Genomic DNA, 16020 nt, shown 5'->3' on the forward strand with positions numbered 1-16020 from the left:
TTCATGCATAGTTGTGCGAAAAATGGGGTAATCGACACAGCCGTGTAAGAAGCTATCACCTAAGAGGAAATCAGATTCTTAAGCTCCAAAAGTTTAGACAAGAGAAGCCTAGACTAGACGTTCGAATATACGGGAGGACTTAATCATCTCGCTGTCACATTTCACCGCCCATTTGGGATTTGGGATGGACCACGATGCCTGTATAAGCGTCGTTTTAGACATCAATTTGTGAATACTACTAACATTGCTCATTGGCGACCTGTCAGATCCTACAATGTAATGGAATTTGAGGCAATAGAAGCTCCGCCATCTAGTGGCAGATCTACTGCCGGGGTCCTGCCTTCTCAGGATAGCGTGCAAGTAAGTAATTCAATGTTGTGAGACAGGCTCAGTAGACCGTGAAAAAGCAGACGCATGCCATAAGCGCTGGGGAACCATCGCCACAAATTTCTGCAGATCTACAGCAGGTCACTGCCTGCCTGCGCTATAGAAAGCCCGCATATAACTAACCCAAACTTGTGAGACAGGCGGGCTAGATTCTGGGAAAGTAGTCACCTGCCCCTTTTTTCACGATACGAGAATCCGATGTAGCACAAATCTCTGCATGACATGAGGCGGCATTAGAGGGGTCAAAGGGTGTCGAAAACGCCGAACTGAAAGAGGCTAAGGATTATACTCATTCGTGGGTTGTGGCGCAGTCTACTCGCAGGGTCCTAACAGTGGCTAAGTAGAGAGCTCTATTGTGGCGCGATTGGTTGCAACTAGTTTATTAGGGTTAAAGATCACATTGACAATGATAGTTTACTCGGGCCGCTCACCCCTAGGTTTAGCTCAGACTTAGTGAGCGAACTAGGGCGCTTAGACTATGATTAGTGAGCGGATCAGGGCGCTGAGGGCCGTGCTCAGATCAGTGAGCAAAATGCAAGCCGACATTTTATGCTGCGCCAAGTGCCTTGTGGCTGGCTGACTTCGATCACACCCCTCCGCATATGCGTGAACCAACACGACACGGACCGTCAAAGGTGGAATCCGCCTCAAAGGGTCTTTGACGGCTCGTTCCGCAAAGGAGATTACCATTTTGTGCGTCCAAGAATGATATTTGAGTTCGTCTGTTGCATCAATGCTCGCCTGTCCGTGAATGTCATGTATGGGCTGCATTATCCCGTTCATAGTGTAGTGCCATCGGTAGGCAATTCAGACTGAATGGCATTCTACATCCGTTGCCTTGCTTAAATGAGCGGTGTAGAATGCTTAGAATACTTCGTCCAGATCTGAAAGAAAGACTTTGGTTGGGAATGTTAGTTGGCCATTTGCCCCTCACTTCTATTCACTTTTCAGACTGCACATTCACAAGAGTCGTCAGCAAATCTAAGAAGACGCTCCAAACACTCCCCACCCCTGCCCCCAAAAGCCAGCGAAGGCGGCTACAAGGAAGCAAACGAACCTAAGATCTCTGAACGCCTTTACTACGTCCCAGACGACGGGTTCTGTGGCTCCAACCGAAGAACAAGGAATGGCAGAGATGAAGAAGTTCTCAAGTCAAGTTACGCGTGAAGGAGACACGCTTGAGAGGCTGGAGAAGGGCGAGAAGAACGATGAGCTTCGGAAAACTCTACATTGCAATTTATGCGAAATGGGAATGTTCCCGAATTTCTAGTGTTAATTGTATTGCTTGCAACCCTAGGACTAGACAGACCAAGGAGGAAGATTTACTGAATTTACGAAATAGCCTTTAGTAAAGCTGCATGGATTTCTCGCTAGGTGGAATCCAGAGTGTAGAATGTAGAGGCATAGTAGTATCATTAAGCTGAACCTCGGGAACAATCTCCCATGCAAGCCAAGTAATGAAGCCAGCCACCTGGGACAGGCGTCGAGCTACCCTGTTTCCCTGCTTTATGTCCCAGGGACTCCGGGATGACCACGATGGTCTCTTCACTGTGCATGTGATGGACGAACAGCTCATTGTGGGTAATGCGAATGTCCAGGATTACATGACAAAAGACTAAGCATGACATTACCTTATGATAATAGGAGGCTTCTAAGTACTAAGTAGTGCAGACCTACGAACCGAGCTCGGAGTTAGTATCCTACACTTGACTGAAACCTACTTGGACGAGGGTAGCTCCTTCAGACATGCGAGACAGTGTCACAGTATGCTCCAATCTATCAAAACAGGTGTATGAGTATGTGTATAGCGGTGCATAACCAAACCCAGCTCAGACTTGCCTTTATAGACCTCATCAACTCCCCTATCTTCCCCAGTCCACAACGTCCCCAAACCATCCATCCACACCCACAAAGAACCCTCCTCACAAGATCCACAAAGCTACCACAGAAGAACACATACAGCACTCATACTTCTCTCTACCGTACCCTGCCCGATTCCTTTCAGCATGGGCCCCGCGCTGTCCGAAGACGGCTGTTGCTCTATGACTGAATGAAAGGGGACAGAGAGAGCAGAAAGAGGGGGACATGAGGCGTTTGTGTTTCTGATATGGCATGTTTTGTGGTTTGCGAGATGGGGATGTGGGCTTTTGCGGACTTCTTTTGGATTGGAGTGTTGCGGGTAGGGTTGATGGGTTCGTTTCGGAAGTATCTGTTTCTATGTTTGTGTCATCATCACTGGTGGTTCATGGGCGTTGATGGTCCCAGAAGGGAAGAGGGACATGGAAAAAGAGAGAGGGAGAGAAGAAGAGAAGAAGAGAAGAAGAGAAGAAGAGAAGAAGAGAAGAAGAGAAGAAGAGAAGAAGAGAAGAAGAGAAGAAGAGAAGAAGAGAAGAAGAGAAGAAGAGAAGAAGAGAAGAAGAGAAGAAGAGAAGGAGAGGGAGACAGGGAGAAGAGAAGGCGAATAGAGGAAAAAGAAAGGAAGCGGTTGTATAGGATATAGCTAGGGAGGTGGAAGGGTAAGAGGGAGTGAGAGGGTGGGGTAGGGAGAGGATGGCCATGGCAAGCCCAAATCAGCTCAAAGCATCCGTCCCCTTCGACCTGCCCGTCTCCATTTTCGCAGTCCTCGCCCCAAACTGAATGGCCCTCTTCTTCTCACGAGAAACTTTCGACAAGCCCAGCCGAAGGGCAACAAGCCGCAACGCCAGTTTCTCGGAATCGATATCAGCCGTAGCTTCTGTCTCAGGAAGCCCAAAACCGCATTTCACCCACACCGGCGCCCGCGACACCCAAGCCACGAATTCTTCGTCTAGGTACGGGAATCGAGTCTCCCGGCCCCAGTGAGAGAGGACGCGGTCATCCCGACCAAGATTTCGCGAGCCAAGACGGCTGACGTCGAGGTTGATCTCGGAGATGAGGTCTTGGAATCCGCCGCGGTTGAAAGCAACACCGTGGCGGCCGTAGCCGGCGAAGAGCTCGTCTGCACCTAGGCCCGAAAGGAGAACACGGGCGGACGTTGTGTAAGATGGTGGGTGCGAATGTGGATCAGTTGCGCTGCTTTGGATTGTCCCTTGTCCGCGAGATGCGAAGTATAAGGCACATGCGATGGATTGATCCATTTCGGTGTTGTGTGGCCTCATTAGACGTTTTACCTGCTCGCGGTGTGCGAGAGTTTCAGAATAGGGGATGTCGATGGCGATGAATCGCCAGGTACGCCCTGCGCATGTTTTTTGTAGTTCGCTATGTGCGGAACGGCCAGTCATTCGGTCTGGACAATTTTCGTAGATTGAGATTGATGGAGATGATGAGTTTTGCTGGTTGGCTTTTGCAGCAGCTGCCACCCTTGGGTTTTCAAAGGCCACATTAAGGAGATCAATTGGTTCATCGAGAGGAATGATGTCGTGAGAGAGTCTTGCGAGGAGTGTGCAGTCTAGGCCACCAGAGAAGAGAACAGCAGTTTTTGCTGTCTTGCCTGGAAGGTAGTTTGGTGGCTCTGGTACGTTCTGTATCCTCAATTCTAGTGACTGTCGTAGCATTGACTCAAGCTCCTTGACAAATGGAGAGTCTGTTGTCAGTGCAGGGGGCTGCTCTGTTGGTAATGATGTGTTCATTGGAGGAATTGGTTTTCTCTATAGGATATCAGTCAATGTTCCTTTGGCCCAACGGTGAAGACGTACAATATGACCTGCCGATGGTGAAGGATCCGAGCTCCAAGGCAAGGTCTGGATCTGGCATAATTCTCTGGGATAAACCGTAGGATCCTGAGGACGTTCAAGATCAATCGTATAAACGCCCTCTGTGCCCACCTCCCTGAAGCAAGAAATCGATGAGCTATCGCAAATGCTGCAAATCTTCAGGTTGCCATTCTCATCGAATCCTTCCAGGAGAGATCTTCTCCCAAGGCAATCTCTGCTGTAGAAGACTCTTGAGTGAACCGCATCATAGAACACAAAGGCGAATGGCCCAGAGAGACTCCCAATAGCTTTAACCAATCTTTCGGTAGCATCTTTAGATTCAAACTGGACAGCCTGCAGAAATAAGTTGAACACATCCTCAGTATCGTTGCCCTGGACGCGCTCCCCGCCGATCTTCCAGGCTTCTCCGTTCCAGCAGAGCACAGACTGGGTTGCGGGGTCTACAAGTGGCTGCGTGTACACATGGTCACCTCTCAATGAAAGAACTGTCGACGTGAAGGTGAGATAATAAGACAGTAGTGAAGTTGACCCATCCTGTCCCTTGATATCTTTTTGAAACGCGTGAGTTTTGCAGCTGTCTGGCCCTCGCTGTTTAAGCAGATTGCAAGTCTCCTGCGTTGGTGGTATCATGTTTGATGAACTCAATGAGAAGAAAATCCCACACATGATGGTGACAGGGCGAGGGAGGTTTGTCGTTTGGGGTTGGAGATGGGCAGCTTTTTATGGCTTGAATGTTGCCTCAGGCCGCTTAGTCATGAATAAAGTCCCCTGGGGCTCCTCTAAAATCGCATAGAACTTGTTTGTTTAGGCGGTATACAGGATGAAGAGCATCGCCTCGAGCTATGCACTTCAAAAAGAAACCTACATTGCTATCTTCTACATAACGTTATTCAAGTGTAGAGTTGACACCTGACATCTGAGGCGCAAATCGGTTGAACGATGATCCGCGCATCAACATGAGCCTCATGATAGCACATGTTCGTGGTCTTTAAGAGCCCCTGAAACATCCCCCTTTTTTGCCCTAGCGCACATGAAGACCACAGATGCCGGTCTCAGAACCCTCGACGCCTCAGGCTCCCGAGACGAGGGACCTCCATAATGAAGATGCTGAGACGTCCGTAACCGCTACTCCAACCGATCTCTCCACTCAAACACAGAAGGAAACCTCGAAACCAGATAACAACCAAACCGGCGAGATGGGCCAAGAAGAGGTGAAAGAGCCTCTGGAGTCGGTTGCTGCCTCGGATTCCGCTTTGAAACCCTCGACAATAGCTCCCCAACCCGCATCACTACTTGGTCAAGAGCCACTTGCGGGGCGGATGGAAAGCCTGTCAGTCTCAGGAAATACCATACCAGACCAGTCACCTAGCGCAAACGCCCCTCCTCCTCCTACTCCTCCCGAAAAGGATGATGTCTACCTCAACTCAACCTCCACGGCCCCCGCGCGAACAGTCCCACCTATTGATACAAGCTCCGCCAACCCCGAGAAAGAGCTCCCAGACGTGCCCAGCCAGAATGACACAGAGACAAAACGAGCTGCTCAAAGCGAAGAAGCTCGAGAAGAGAATGATTCGCAGCCAGAGATTCAAAGCATCATGGGACAATTCCAGGACCCCGCGCGGAGCACCGACCAACAAGAAATCATGTCTCCCCGACTCGAGCTTGCTGATCAGTTCCGCGGTCCCAACTATTTCCCGCCGCGCAAGTCGAGTCTTGATCCTGCGCCTCCGGCTGAATCTCCAGCTTCTCCGGTAGGCACATCGCCAGAGAGTCAGACATTACCCAAAGTACCCCACAAGTCTGTTGCCCATGATGAGTCGATGTCAACCCGGCGGTCGTCTACCTCAACGGTTCCACCAATGCCAGAACCCGAATCAGAGCAGCCCTTTGACTTCCACCGGTTTCTCGAACAACTGCGCCACCGTACTGCAGACCCGGTGGCTAAGTTCTTGCGCTCATTTCTTATGGAGTTTGGAAAGAAGCAATGGATGGTCCATGAACAAGTCAAAATTATCAGTGATTTCCTGACGTTTATTACGAATAAAATGGCGGTATGCGAAATCTGGCGCGATGTTTCAGATAGCGAATTCGATAATGCCAAAGAAGGCATGGAGAAGCTTGTCATGAACCGCTTGTACTCCCAGACTTTCGCACCGGCCATCCCGGCTCCTCCAACAATACCCAGGAGTGCAAGTCGGAGCCGACGGAGAGAGCTCGAGAGGCTTCATGGGCCTTGGCGACGAGGTCAGCACCAAGAGGATATTGAACGAGACGACATCCTGGCCCAGAAGATTCGCATATATGGCTGGGTCAATGAAGCACATCTCGATATTCCACCGGTGAGCGGCGGTGGACGTCGGTTCTTGAATTTAGCGCAGCAAGGTATGCACACATCTTGACGACTTCTGACTAGTCTGACTTGCTCTATAGAATTATCCAAAATTAATGGCTACCGGGCTCCACGAGATAAGGTGATCTGCATCCTCAATTGCTGCAAGGTTATCTTTGGTCTTTTGAAGAATACCAAAAAGGCCGATACGTCCGCGGACTCCTTCATCCCTCTCCTGATCTATGTTGTTTTGCATGCAAACCCAGATCATCTTGTCTCCAACATTCAATACATTCTACGATTCCGCAACCAAGACAAACTCGGCGGGGAAGCAGGATACTACCTGTCGTCTTTGGTATGTTTTCATCCGATATAGACCACATTGGTCAGTTTTATACGGCCTATCAAGCTGATCTATCTTAGTCTGGAGCAATCCAATTCATCGAAACCCTCGACCGCACCAGTCTAACCGTCAGCGACGAAGAATTCGAGTCAAACGTCGAGGCTGCCGTTTCCGCCATCGCAGAACAGAATCGTGAATCGGAAACCTTCCAAGAAAAACCATCAACCCAACCCGCCCCCTCCCAACCACAAGCCGGCCCAAGCCGCAAAGAAGCACCCCAGTCCAGCGACGACGATGCTGCCGCCCCCGTCGCAGGATTACTTCGCACCATCCAAAAACCTCTCTCCACTATTGGTCGCATCTTCTCCGACGATGGTGACGCTGGTTCTTCAGCTTCCCAAGACCGCCCCCAACCCGTCCCCACACCTCAACCTGGCATCGCTCCAGCCCGTCTCACCCCGAACGTCTACCAACCCCCGCGTGCAAGTAGCGAGGAAAGACGTCGCTCTGGCGATGAGCGCTCCGGCCCTATCCGCCATGGCAGCGGAGCCTCCGCCAAAAAGAACTTGACCCGTGTGCTCGATGCCCAGGACGCGGCGGCCCGCCAGGCTAGCGCTGAAGATGCCGAGGCGCGCCGCATCCAACGCAAAGAACATAATAATGTTGTCGAGACGCTGTCAAACATGTTTCCCAATCTGGACAAGGACGTCATTGATGATGTCGTTAAGATTAAAGAGGGCAGGTTAGTGCTCTATGTCCAACTTATGAACAGTCTATTGAACCTCAGCTTACTATTGACAGGGTCGGTCTCGCTGTGGATGCATGTCTCGCTCTCAGCGCAGAGTAGTATATAGATTCTTGCATCTTTTGCTTCGGGAAATCATCGCAAGAACAGTGGCAGTATCTGTTTTCAGGTTTAGATGAATTAGCGTAGCGCGAATAAGTAATGGCTTTTCATAACTGATCATATTTCAACTTGTACTGCCAAAGTAGTCGATGTAGATGTCTCCGATACTCCGATACCACGGGCTTTTTTTAGAGAGAGAGAAGAAAAATTAAAATTAAAACCCAGTCAATAAAGGAGGACAATGAATCCGCTGCGGCAAATACAAATACAAATAGTTCTGTATTGAAAGATGATTACTGAAGTTCTCCAGTGTGGACAATCGGCAGTTGGACAGCGCAAACTCCCAAGATCCTCGGCTCCCCGCAAAGACCGCGGTCTCTCTCGGAAATTTATTGGACCAAATCCCCATACTTCTGGGCACGAACTCAGGGAGTATACAGTCCTCCGTCTCTCTTTTTATTCTTGTACACTGCCCACCATGTCCTCTCCCTTCCGCATCGTCGAACATGTCGTACCAAGCCAGCACATCAGGGAATACCCTGGCGCCACAGCCAACGAACAGGAAGAGCCCCTGCAACTAGCCGTGAAACAATACATCCCTCTCGACAACCCCAAACCGCAACCAGGCGACGTGACTATCCTCGCTGCACACGCCAATGGCTTCCCCAAGGTGTGTAACAAATTGCCGAGGTCCAGCTCCGACCCGCTCCCGGAGCTGCGAGTCGCATTGTGATACCATGCGCAAATGACAATGTCCTAACCCCTCTCTCAGGAGCTGTATGAGCCACTCTGGGAGGAAATCTACGCGCGATCTAAGCAGAATGGTTTCCGCATTCGCAGTATCTGGATGGCTGATGTCGCGCAAGAAGGCCAGAGCAGTGTGATCAATGAAGACTCGCTGGGAAATGATCGTATGTGACTTGACTCCATGGAACGAATGCATTCGTACTAACTATGCCACAGCTAGCTGGTTCGATCACCCGCGCGATCTCCTCCACCTGGTCAATGTCAAGCGGGCAGAGATGCCCCGGCCCATCGTCGGCATCGGACACAGCATGGGCGGCGCCCATCTGTAAGTCCAACCCAACATACAAACCAAGCTCTACACATAACTAACAAACCCCCAGCACCCAACTATGCCTCATGCACCCCCGTCTCATCCACACCCTAGTCCTCCTAGATCCAGTGATCCAACGCCAAACAACCCAACTAGACGGCCTAAGCCTCCTAAAGAACAAGCGCGAAATCGCCAAAACAACCCAACTATCGACACACCGGCGCGACATCTGGCCCTCGCGCCAAGCAGCACTTGAAAGCTTCCAACGAAGCCCCTTCTACAAAACCTGGAACCCACGCGTGCTCTCGCGCTGGGTCGAACACGGCCTCCGCGACCTCCCAACAGCTATCCACCCGCTCCCACCAACAGCAGACAAAGCCAATCCCCCAGTAACCCTCCGCACAACCCTGCATCAAGAAGTCTTCACCTTCTCCCGTCCAAACTATACCCACATCCCCGGCAGTCCCGACCCCGTCAACCGCGTCACACACCCAGACCTAGACGCCGACCATCCAGACACATACCCATTCTACAGACCGGAGCCAGCGCGTATATTCGCGCAGCTCCCACATTTGCGTCCGAGTGTGCTTTACATCTTTGCTGGGAAGTCAGATATGTGTCTGCCGTCTATGCGCGCGGATAAGCTTGCGAACACGGGAACTGGGCTGGGAGGGAGTGGGGGTGTTGCGGCGGGACGGGTGAGGGATGTTTTCCTCGAGGAATTCGGGCATTTGCTTGCTCAGGAGGCTGTGGATGAGTGTGCTGATGCCGCTGTTGCTTGGCTGGCGCCTGAGTTGGGACGGTGGAGGGATGAGGAGGAGGGGTTCCGGGCTGTTTGGGGGAAGAAGTCTAGGCTGGAGAAGGTTACTGTTGATAAGGAGTGGCTGGATAGGGTTCCTCCTCCAGTGAGGACGGCTAGGAAGGTTGAGTCGAAGCTTTGAGAGGGATACAGCGGAGTTATACTGCATCTACACTAGCACATACCTCATCTAGAACATAAACCAACTCTTGCATCGCGAGATATTTTCTATTGCATTTCATATCCTACGAATGACACTGAATGCAAAATCCAATCCAACCCGACTCCTATCTATAGCAACCACCCCCACGCCTCAGCTAAAAAGGTATATGTATGCACCAAAGCCAAACAACAATGAATCTTCGTCTCAGGGACGAATCGAAAGTGTGCCGTGTGAAAGCAACAATAACGCCAACAATTGAAAAGATCAACAAGTGCCCCGAGTCTCACAGCAAAAATGATAGACAGGAAGGAGCGTGGTATCTAGTTCATATTCATTTGCAAAGTCGTGGTGTATCGCTCCCAGGCATAAGCGCTGAAGTGAGTCAAACACACCGACGGAGAAAGTGGGAGAGAGGAAAGACATTGAAGAAAAGCCTGGAAGGGTCTTTTCAGGTTGACTTTTTGTCTTGGGTGACATTGTCAGCGGTGCGGACCACTTCGGGGATATGCCAGAAGCGCGCCCAGCGCAGGTGGTACTCGTCCTGGCGGTTATTGAGGCAGTGACGGAGCCAGATGCCCCAGATGATATAGAGGTATGCGCCAAGTCCAGTCATGACGTGCCTGCATGGAATTTGTTAGCGAGATGACCAATGCCAACTTCGTAGAATAATAAAGATGTGGGCTGAAACATACCACCAACCATGGCCTTCCAAAACAAGACCCCAAGGCAAGCCAACCTTGCGACGCAGCTGTCGGACCTGAGAGCAGAACACATTATCCAAATTCCAAATAAAGAACCCGCCCAGGAACATGATCAATCCATAAGTAACCATAAACCACATGGTTTTGAGGGTCTTCAGATCGCGCACGTTCTCGTAGTGCTGGCGCTCCTTGGTTGGCACAGGGAGACCCTTCCTCTGACGCTCTAGGCGGTCTTCCTCGGTTGAATGGCGCCACTTTGGTCGCAGAGTTACTTCCATGGTGTGCATACTCCGGAATACCACGATGACCGTTAATAGGGCATAGGCGTTCTGATGGAAGACCGGGTCTTGGAGGTAGTGGTAGTATAGAGTGATGAAGACGGCTAGGCCAGTTAGAGATAGGGCGAGCCAGATCCGGAGGGTCACTGAGCGCGAGTAGGAGAATGAAGCGTAGACCATTAGACAGGTCGTGTATATCATGGAGAGCTCGTCGACTAGCTGCATAGGGTCTGGTGGGGGTTGGTCAGCTTGATCCTTGTGATGTATGATCTGCCTTGTGGTTCTCGCGATTTGACTTGGTATGGGTTGGAGGTAGGACTTGCATTTCAATGTTGAGTGGAAGAGGAAGCTTCCTGTTCCGACTACTAGGTAGCCTAGCAGGGCGACGACGAAGATCTGGTCATGTTGATTGCGAATGCAGCTGAGGATGCCCCTGAGCCCAAGCCACATGAACATCAGATTTGTGAGGGTGTTGACGATTTCAGCGGAGTATTCGGTGGCATAGTAGTCCTGGAGAGCATTTGTTAGCTATTCTTCGTAGTGTCCCACCATGGATCGCATACCTCTTCGCACCAGTTCAAGGTGGAAGTGACAGGCTCCCAGTACCCATCCTTTGCAGGCGGATAGGGGAAATGAGGCAGATACCAATCCATCAGAGATAAGGCCTTCTCGAGAGCTCTGGGGGGAGGAAGTGAGGAAGAAGAGAAAACAAGAGATGACGTCGATTATCACCCCCCCAATTGGCGATAACTGATTGGTTGCCCGAGTCCGCGCCATGCCGGGCTGTTTGCGGCGTATTTTTGTTTTCTTAGTTATATTTACTATTTACTATTTGCATTTGTATTTATTTGTATTTTAGTATTTAGTATTTAGTATTTAGCATTTACTATTTACTGTGCTATCTATGCAAGACTATAGACACAGACACAGACATAGATATAGATATCGTTAATACGCAGTTGCATGTAGATGTATGAACGTTGGAGCCTAACTTAGGAAGTCAGTATTATTAGTCGTATGTTATATGTATGTTAATTTATGCAATTGTATAGTTGTGCAATGCAATTCAATGCATTTACAAGTGCATTAGAGCATCTCTGCATAGTTAGCGTCATGTAGAATGTATATGTGAATGCGGTGAGGCTTATCAGTTGCAGATCCCGATGACTTCACTTCCCTCTTTCTTCCGAGGTTCACACCAATCGCATCACATTTTTAGTTGAACCGAGTTCATCCCTGGTGGAATGCAAACTGTTCAACTTTAACTGTGACGGTTGTGGTCTGGGGGATTCTTCACTATTTTGCTATTGCTATTTTGCGGCTTTGCAGTTTTGCAGTTTTTTACGCATCCGGCTACCACCGTCCCGCCTCGCACACGCGACTCTCACTCTCGATCTGGCATCGAATCCTCTCTCTCCTCAGCCTAATCACTCCTGCTGTCATACTGCAATCCAGATCGACTGTGGAACCAGCACAATGTCGAACAACGGCGCGGTAGCAGTGCCGCAGGTGAAAACTGGCTCCTCAACAAGTATGCCTCTGTCGAACCTTAATGATTTCTCCTGCTAACTGTTTATTTGTTGCAGCCTCCAAAACCCCGTTTCACTTTGCCGCAGGTCTATGCTCCGGCCTCACATCTTCCATCCTCCTCCAACCTGCCGATCTGCTCAAAACTCGAGTCCAGCAATCCCAGGGTGCCTCCCTCCTCCCAACCTTAAAAGCAATCATCTCCTCTCCAAACCCAATCCGTGGACTATGGCGTGGCACACTCCCTTCAGCCCTCCGCACAGGCTTCGGGTCCGCCCTCTACTTCACTAGTCTCAATGCACTACGCCAGGCAGTTGCGCAGACCAACCCAATGGCACTAGCCAGCCCAATAAACGCCGCCAAATCCTCCTCTGTCCTTCCCAAACTCTCAAATACAGCCAATCTAGCCACCGGTGCTGTCGCAAGAGTCGCCGCCGGCTTCGTAATGATGCCCGTGACCGTACTCAAAGTCCGCTACGAATCCGACTACTACGCATACCGGAGTTTACTAGGCGCAGGACGGGATATCGTCCGAACTGAAGGTCTACGGGGGCTATTCGCAGGATTTGGTGCCACAGCCGCCCGCGATGCTCCCTACGCAGGCCTCTACGTCCTATTCTACGAACAACTCAAGCGCCGCTTTTCCCTGATGGCCAACAAATCCACCAACAACGAGACACCAGCCACAACCGTATCCTCCTCATCCTCAATCAACTTTGCTTCCGGCGCAGCAGCAGCCGGTATGGCAACCGCCATCACCAACCCCTTTGACGCCGTCAAGACCCGCCTGCAGTTAATGCCAGCCAAATATGGGAACATGGTGCATGCCACGCGGCTGATGCTGCAGGAAGATGGCATACGCAGTCTCTTTGGTGGACTCGGTCTCCGCATGGCCCGCAAAGCGATTAGCTCGGCGCTTGCTTGGACCGTCTATGAGGAGCTTATCCTGCGCGCTGAGAAGCGTCTAGAGAGGAATCATCAGATGGGCCTTTAGGCTTGTATTTTGTCTACCATTATGGTCCCTTTTCCTATATACTTACCCATTCCACTTTTTGTATAATAGCCCGAAAATCGAGACCTCTGGTCTGCATCCGTGCCCGGACGCGCATGTGCATACCTTGCATTAAGCATGGTCCAATTGGAGTTTTAAGATGGCGATTGATAGACTGCTGTGCATGTTGTTTATCAACTCTCCGACTTCAACTGAAGACTTCAAGTTTGAATCTATCTTGGGGATTTATTCCAAATTTGCCACTATGCTGAGAACCTACTTCTATAACACCCAAGATCGTCACCGAACTGTATATTGACAGGCGAGGTTGACTGGATATATAGAATTGAGTAGTGATAAATGAGATTGGCAGAGAAAAGAGAAGAAAATAGGTCATCAGCTCATGTCGCGTTACTGTACTACCACATGTTCTGTGATAAAAGAAAAGAAACAGAAAGAAAAAAATCGCAACTCAACACAATTTCAACGGGAAGCAATCATACCAATTCTGAGCTCATAAAAGAAATCCCAGCAAAACAAAATATCGGCAAAAACAGTGCGTAAATCAACTTCCAAGCATCAATCGTATCAAACCCTAAGCGGAAGCTTATGCGAAGATGCGCAGTCGGCCCTTAGGGCTCTTCTTCCGAACTAAGTACATCTTGTCCTTGTTGCGGTCGTTGACTCTCAATTCAGTCATCGAGTGGGAGGTCTGGGCAATGACCCTCTGGTGCTCCTTCTGATGACGGATGCGTTGAGTGTGGGCGAAGAGCTCCTCTTGGAGATCCTCGGTGATCCATTTTTTGATGATGATATATTCGGTGTCGTGCTGCGGAGTGTTAATATACTGTGACGATATACTGGATTTTCTCTTACCTCGTCCCAGTCCCAGGGAAGACTGTAGGCGATCAAGGTCTCTGGCAGCAAGTGTTTGCGATGTACCTGATAGAGAATTAGTCAAATCACCAAGTAGAGAAAGGAAGATGCATACCTTGATCCATGTAGTCTTCTCCTTCTCCTCCTTTTCTTCCTTCTTTTCTTTCTTCTCTTCCTTCTTCTCCTTCTTCTCCTCTTTGTTCTTCTTCTTGAGAATAGCCTCGATCTCCTCTTCAGTATACCCAAACTCAATGCGCAGGCGATCACGGAACTCTTTGTCCTTTCGCTCAGCCTCCTCCTTCTGCCTCTGCTTAATCCTCTCCTGCTCAAGCTTCCACTCCTCGACAGCAGCAGCCTTCATAGCCATCTCCTTAGCCCTCCTCTCAGCATCCTCCCTCGCCTTCCTCGCCTCCTCCTCCTTAATCTGCCTCACAAGCTCATCCCTCTCCTCCTTCTCCTCCTGCAACCGCGCAATCTCCTTCAGCTTCTCCTCCCGCACAAGCCGACTCCTCTCCTCCTTCTCCTCCTGCAACCGCGCAATCTCCTTCAACCTCTCCTCCTTCAACTTATGCTTGACCTCCTCCTCCTCAGCAGCAGCCCTCTGTGCCTCCTCAAACTTCTTTAATTTAAGCCTCTCCTCCGCCTCCCGCTGACTCTCCTCATGTCGGTACTTCCGCTCATACCGCTCAAGCTTCCGCAACCGATCCCGCAACTCAGCCTCATAAGCCTCCTCCTCATCATGCAACCGCCACGACTCCCTCGGGTCAACCTGAGCAGGCGGCTGCGCAGCTACCTTCTTAGCCTTCTCATGCGTCCGCGCAAGCTCCCGCTCCAGCCGCTCAATCTCCTGCTGGTGTTTCCAGATATCCAGATCCTGCCGGATATCGTTGCGCTCCAGCATGTGTTGGTTGGCAGCTAGCTCTTGGTCACGGTGGAAGTGATACGGCGAGGCATCGCGTGAGACGCTGCTGTAGCGGCGCTCGCGTGAGCGGTGCGAGCGCCCGGGCACTTGGATGGCGGGCACGGCTGGCGCTGGCGGGGCAGGAGGCACTTGGACGATGTCTTCGTCGTGGAAGTGGTTGCCGTTGTGCTCGCTGACGCGGTGCTGGACTCGCCGCGACGAAGGTTTGTTCTCGCTGCGCTGGGCTTGGTCGTTGAAGATCATTACTGTTGGGGTTTGGGGTTGGTCACGCTCGCGCCGCCGTCCGCCTGTTGAGGCCGACCGGTGCAGTCGAGTTGGTTGGGCTGGTGCCAGGAAGGTCTTCACTTCTGGGCGGGCATGATGGTGCCGCGAGGTTGAGCGCTGGCGGATGTGGGTGCGTCCTCCCGGTCGGCGGAGGGAGACGTCTGTCTCTGAGAACTCTGAGTCCTCAGAGGTGTAATCGTCCTCCCAGACTCCCATAGGCATTTTGGGTGGTGGTGATGGTGACGTTTAGGGTGTAGATTGGGGTGTAGATTGGGCCCGATAGAGGGGCCTTGGGGTTGAGTGTATCCGATGTAGAGTAAAACGGGAAACCGGAGAGAAAAAGGAGAGAAGATCAAAATAGCACAAATTCAAATTAGAATAGGCGAGAGGGGGCCAAAAAAGTGCGTCAATACGAGAGACGAGGCTGTCTTATCGACGATCGCTGGGCGGGGGAGGGGCTGGGAGAAGGAAAGAAGAGAAATAGTCAGAACAGGTATTTATTCAGCTGAGTCTATAAGCATTTCAGCCTCAGGGATTCATCTTACATGCCCTATTTGACTCAACTTTCTAGTCTCTTCTGTTCTACTATTCGTATCGACTCAACAATATTCTACCCTATATTGCCTCCCATCCTCTCGATTCCCTCTATTACCCTTCTCTCTCCCACACACTTTCTCCCAGGGTTTCTCACACGGCATATCATCATCGAGGCCCACTAAAAGCCCATTTTTAACGCCCTATCACTCCTTCTAGACCGCAAATTACATGAAACCCCACCTACAAAAATAGGCCCGATCAGACCCTCCAAACGCTGATGCGTGTTAATACCTACACCTGCATCCTC

The 16020-nt window shown here is 50.7% G+C and overlaps 6 protein-coding genes across 6 annotated transcripts; 3 read left to right on the forward strand and 3 right to left on the reverse strand.

The window, feature by feature from the left end:
• Positions 1-2823: 2823 nt before the first annotated feature.
• On the reverse strand, positions 2824-4919 carry N7446_011233 (asparagine synthetase domain-containing protein). The gene is made up of 2 exons (XM_058519975.1): positions 4062-4919; positions 2824-4013 (listed from the first exon to the last, which is right to left on the reverse strand). The coding sequence occupies exons 1-2, from the start codon at positions 4743-4745 to the stop codon at positions 2958-2960; spliced, it is 1740 nt and encodes a 579-aa protein (XP_058367499.1). The 5' UTR covers positions 4746-4919; the 3' UTR covers positions 2824-2957.
• Positions 4920-5122: 203 nt separating this feature from the next.
• N7446_011234 (guanine nucleotide exchange factor VPS9) lies at positions 5123-7598 on the forward strand (the record flags this gene model as incomplete). The annotated part of the gene is made up of 4 exons (XM_058519976.1): positions 5123-6461; positions 6510-6763; positions 6832-7493; positions 7553-7598. 4 exons carry the CDS (start codon positions 5123-5125, stop codon positions 7596-7598), a joined length of 2301 nt encoding a protein of 766 aa, XP_058367500.1.
• Positions 7599-8076: 478 nt separating this feature from the next.
• On the forward strand, positions 8077-9596 carry N7446_011235 (putative toxin biosynthesis protein; the record flags this gene model as incomplete). Its single annotated transcript, XM_058519977.1, has 4 exons — positions 8077-8268; positions 8371-8509; positions 8562-8670; positions 8726-9596. 4 exons carry the CDS (start codon positions 8077-8079, stop codon positions 9594-9596), a joined length of 1311 nt encoding a protein of 436 aa, XP_058367501.1.
• A 469-nt stretch (positions 9597-10065) lies between these two features.
• N7446_011236 (ceramidase) lies at positions 10066-11249 on the reverse strand (the record flags this gene model as incomplete). Its single annotated transcript, XM_058519978.1, has 4 exons — positions 10066-10237; positions 10310-10826; positions 10920-11106; positions 11160-11249. The coding sequence occupies 4 exons, from the start codon at positions 11247-11249 to the stop codon at positions 10066-10068; spliced, it is 966 nt and encodes a 321-aa protein (XP_058367502.1).
• An 823-nt stretch (positions 11250-12072) lies between these two features.
• Positions 12073-13117, forward strand: N7446_011237 (putative mitochondrial carrier protein; the record flags this gene model as incomplete). Its single annotated transcript, XM_058519979.1, has 2 exons — positions 12073-12127; positions 12183-13117. The coding sequence occupies 2 exons, from the start codon at positions 12073-12075 to the stop codon at positions 13115-13117; spliced, it is 990 nt and encodes a 329-aa protein (XP_058367503.1).
• A 447-nt stretch (positions 13118-13564) lies between these two features.
• N7446_011238 (uncharacterized protein) lies at positions 13565-15639 on the reverse strand. Its single transcript, XM_058519980.1, has 3 exons — positions 14106-15639; positions 13991-14056; positions 13565-13943 (listed from the first exon to the last, which is right to left on the reverse strand). Exons 1-3 carry the CDS (start codon positions 15396-15398, stop codon positions 13722-13724), a joined length of 1581 nt encoding a protein of 526 aa, XP_058367504.1. The 5' UTR covers positions 15399-15639; the 3' UTR covers positions 13565-13721.
• Positions 15640-16020: the final 381 nt, after the last annotated feature.

Source organism: Penicillium canescens (assembly GCF_028828765.1).
Source record: "Penicillium canescens strain IBT 15451 chromosome Unknown utg000008l_segment0_segment0, whole genome shotgun sequence".
NCBI lineage: Eukaryota > Fungi > Ascomycota > Eurotiomycetes > Eurotiales > Aspergillaceae > Penicillium > Penicillium canescens.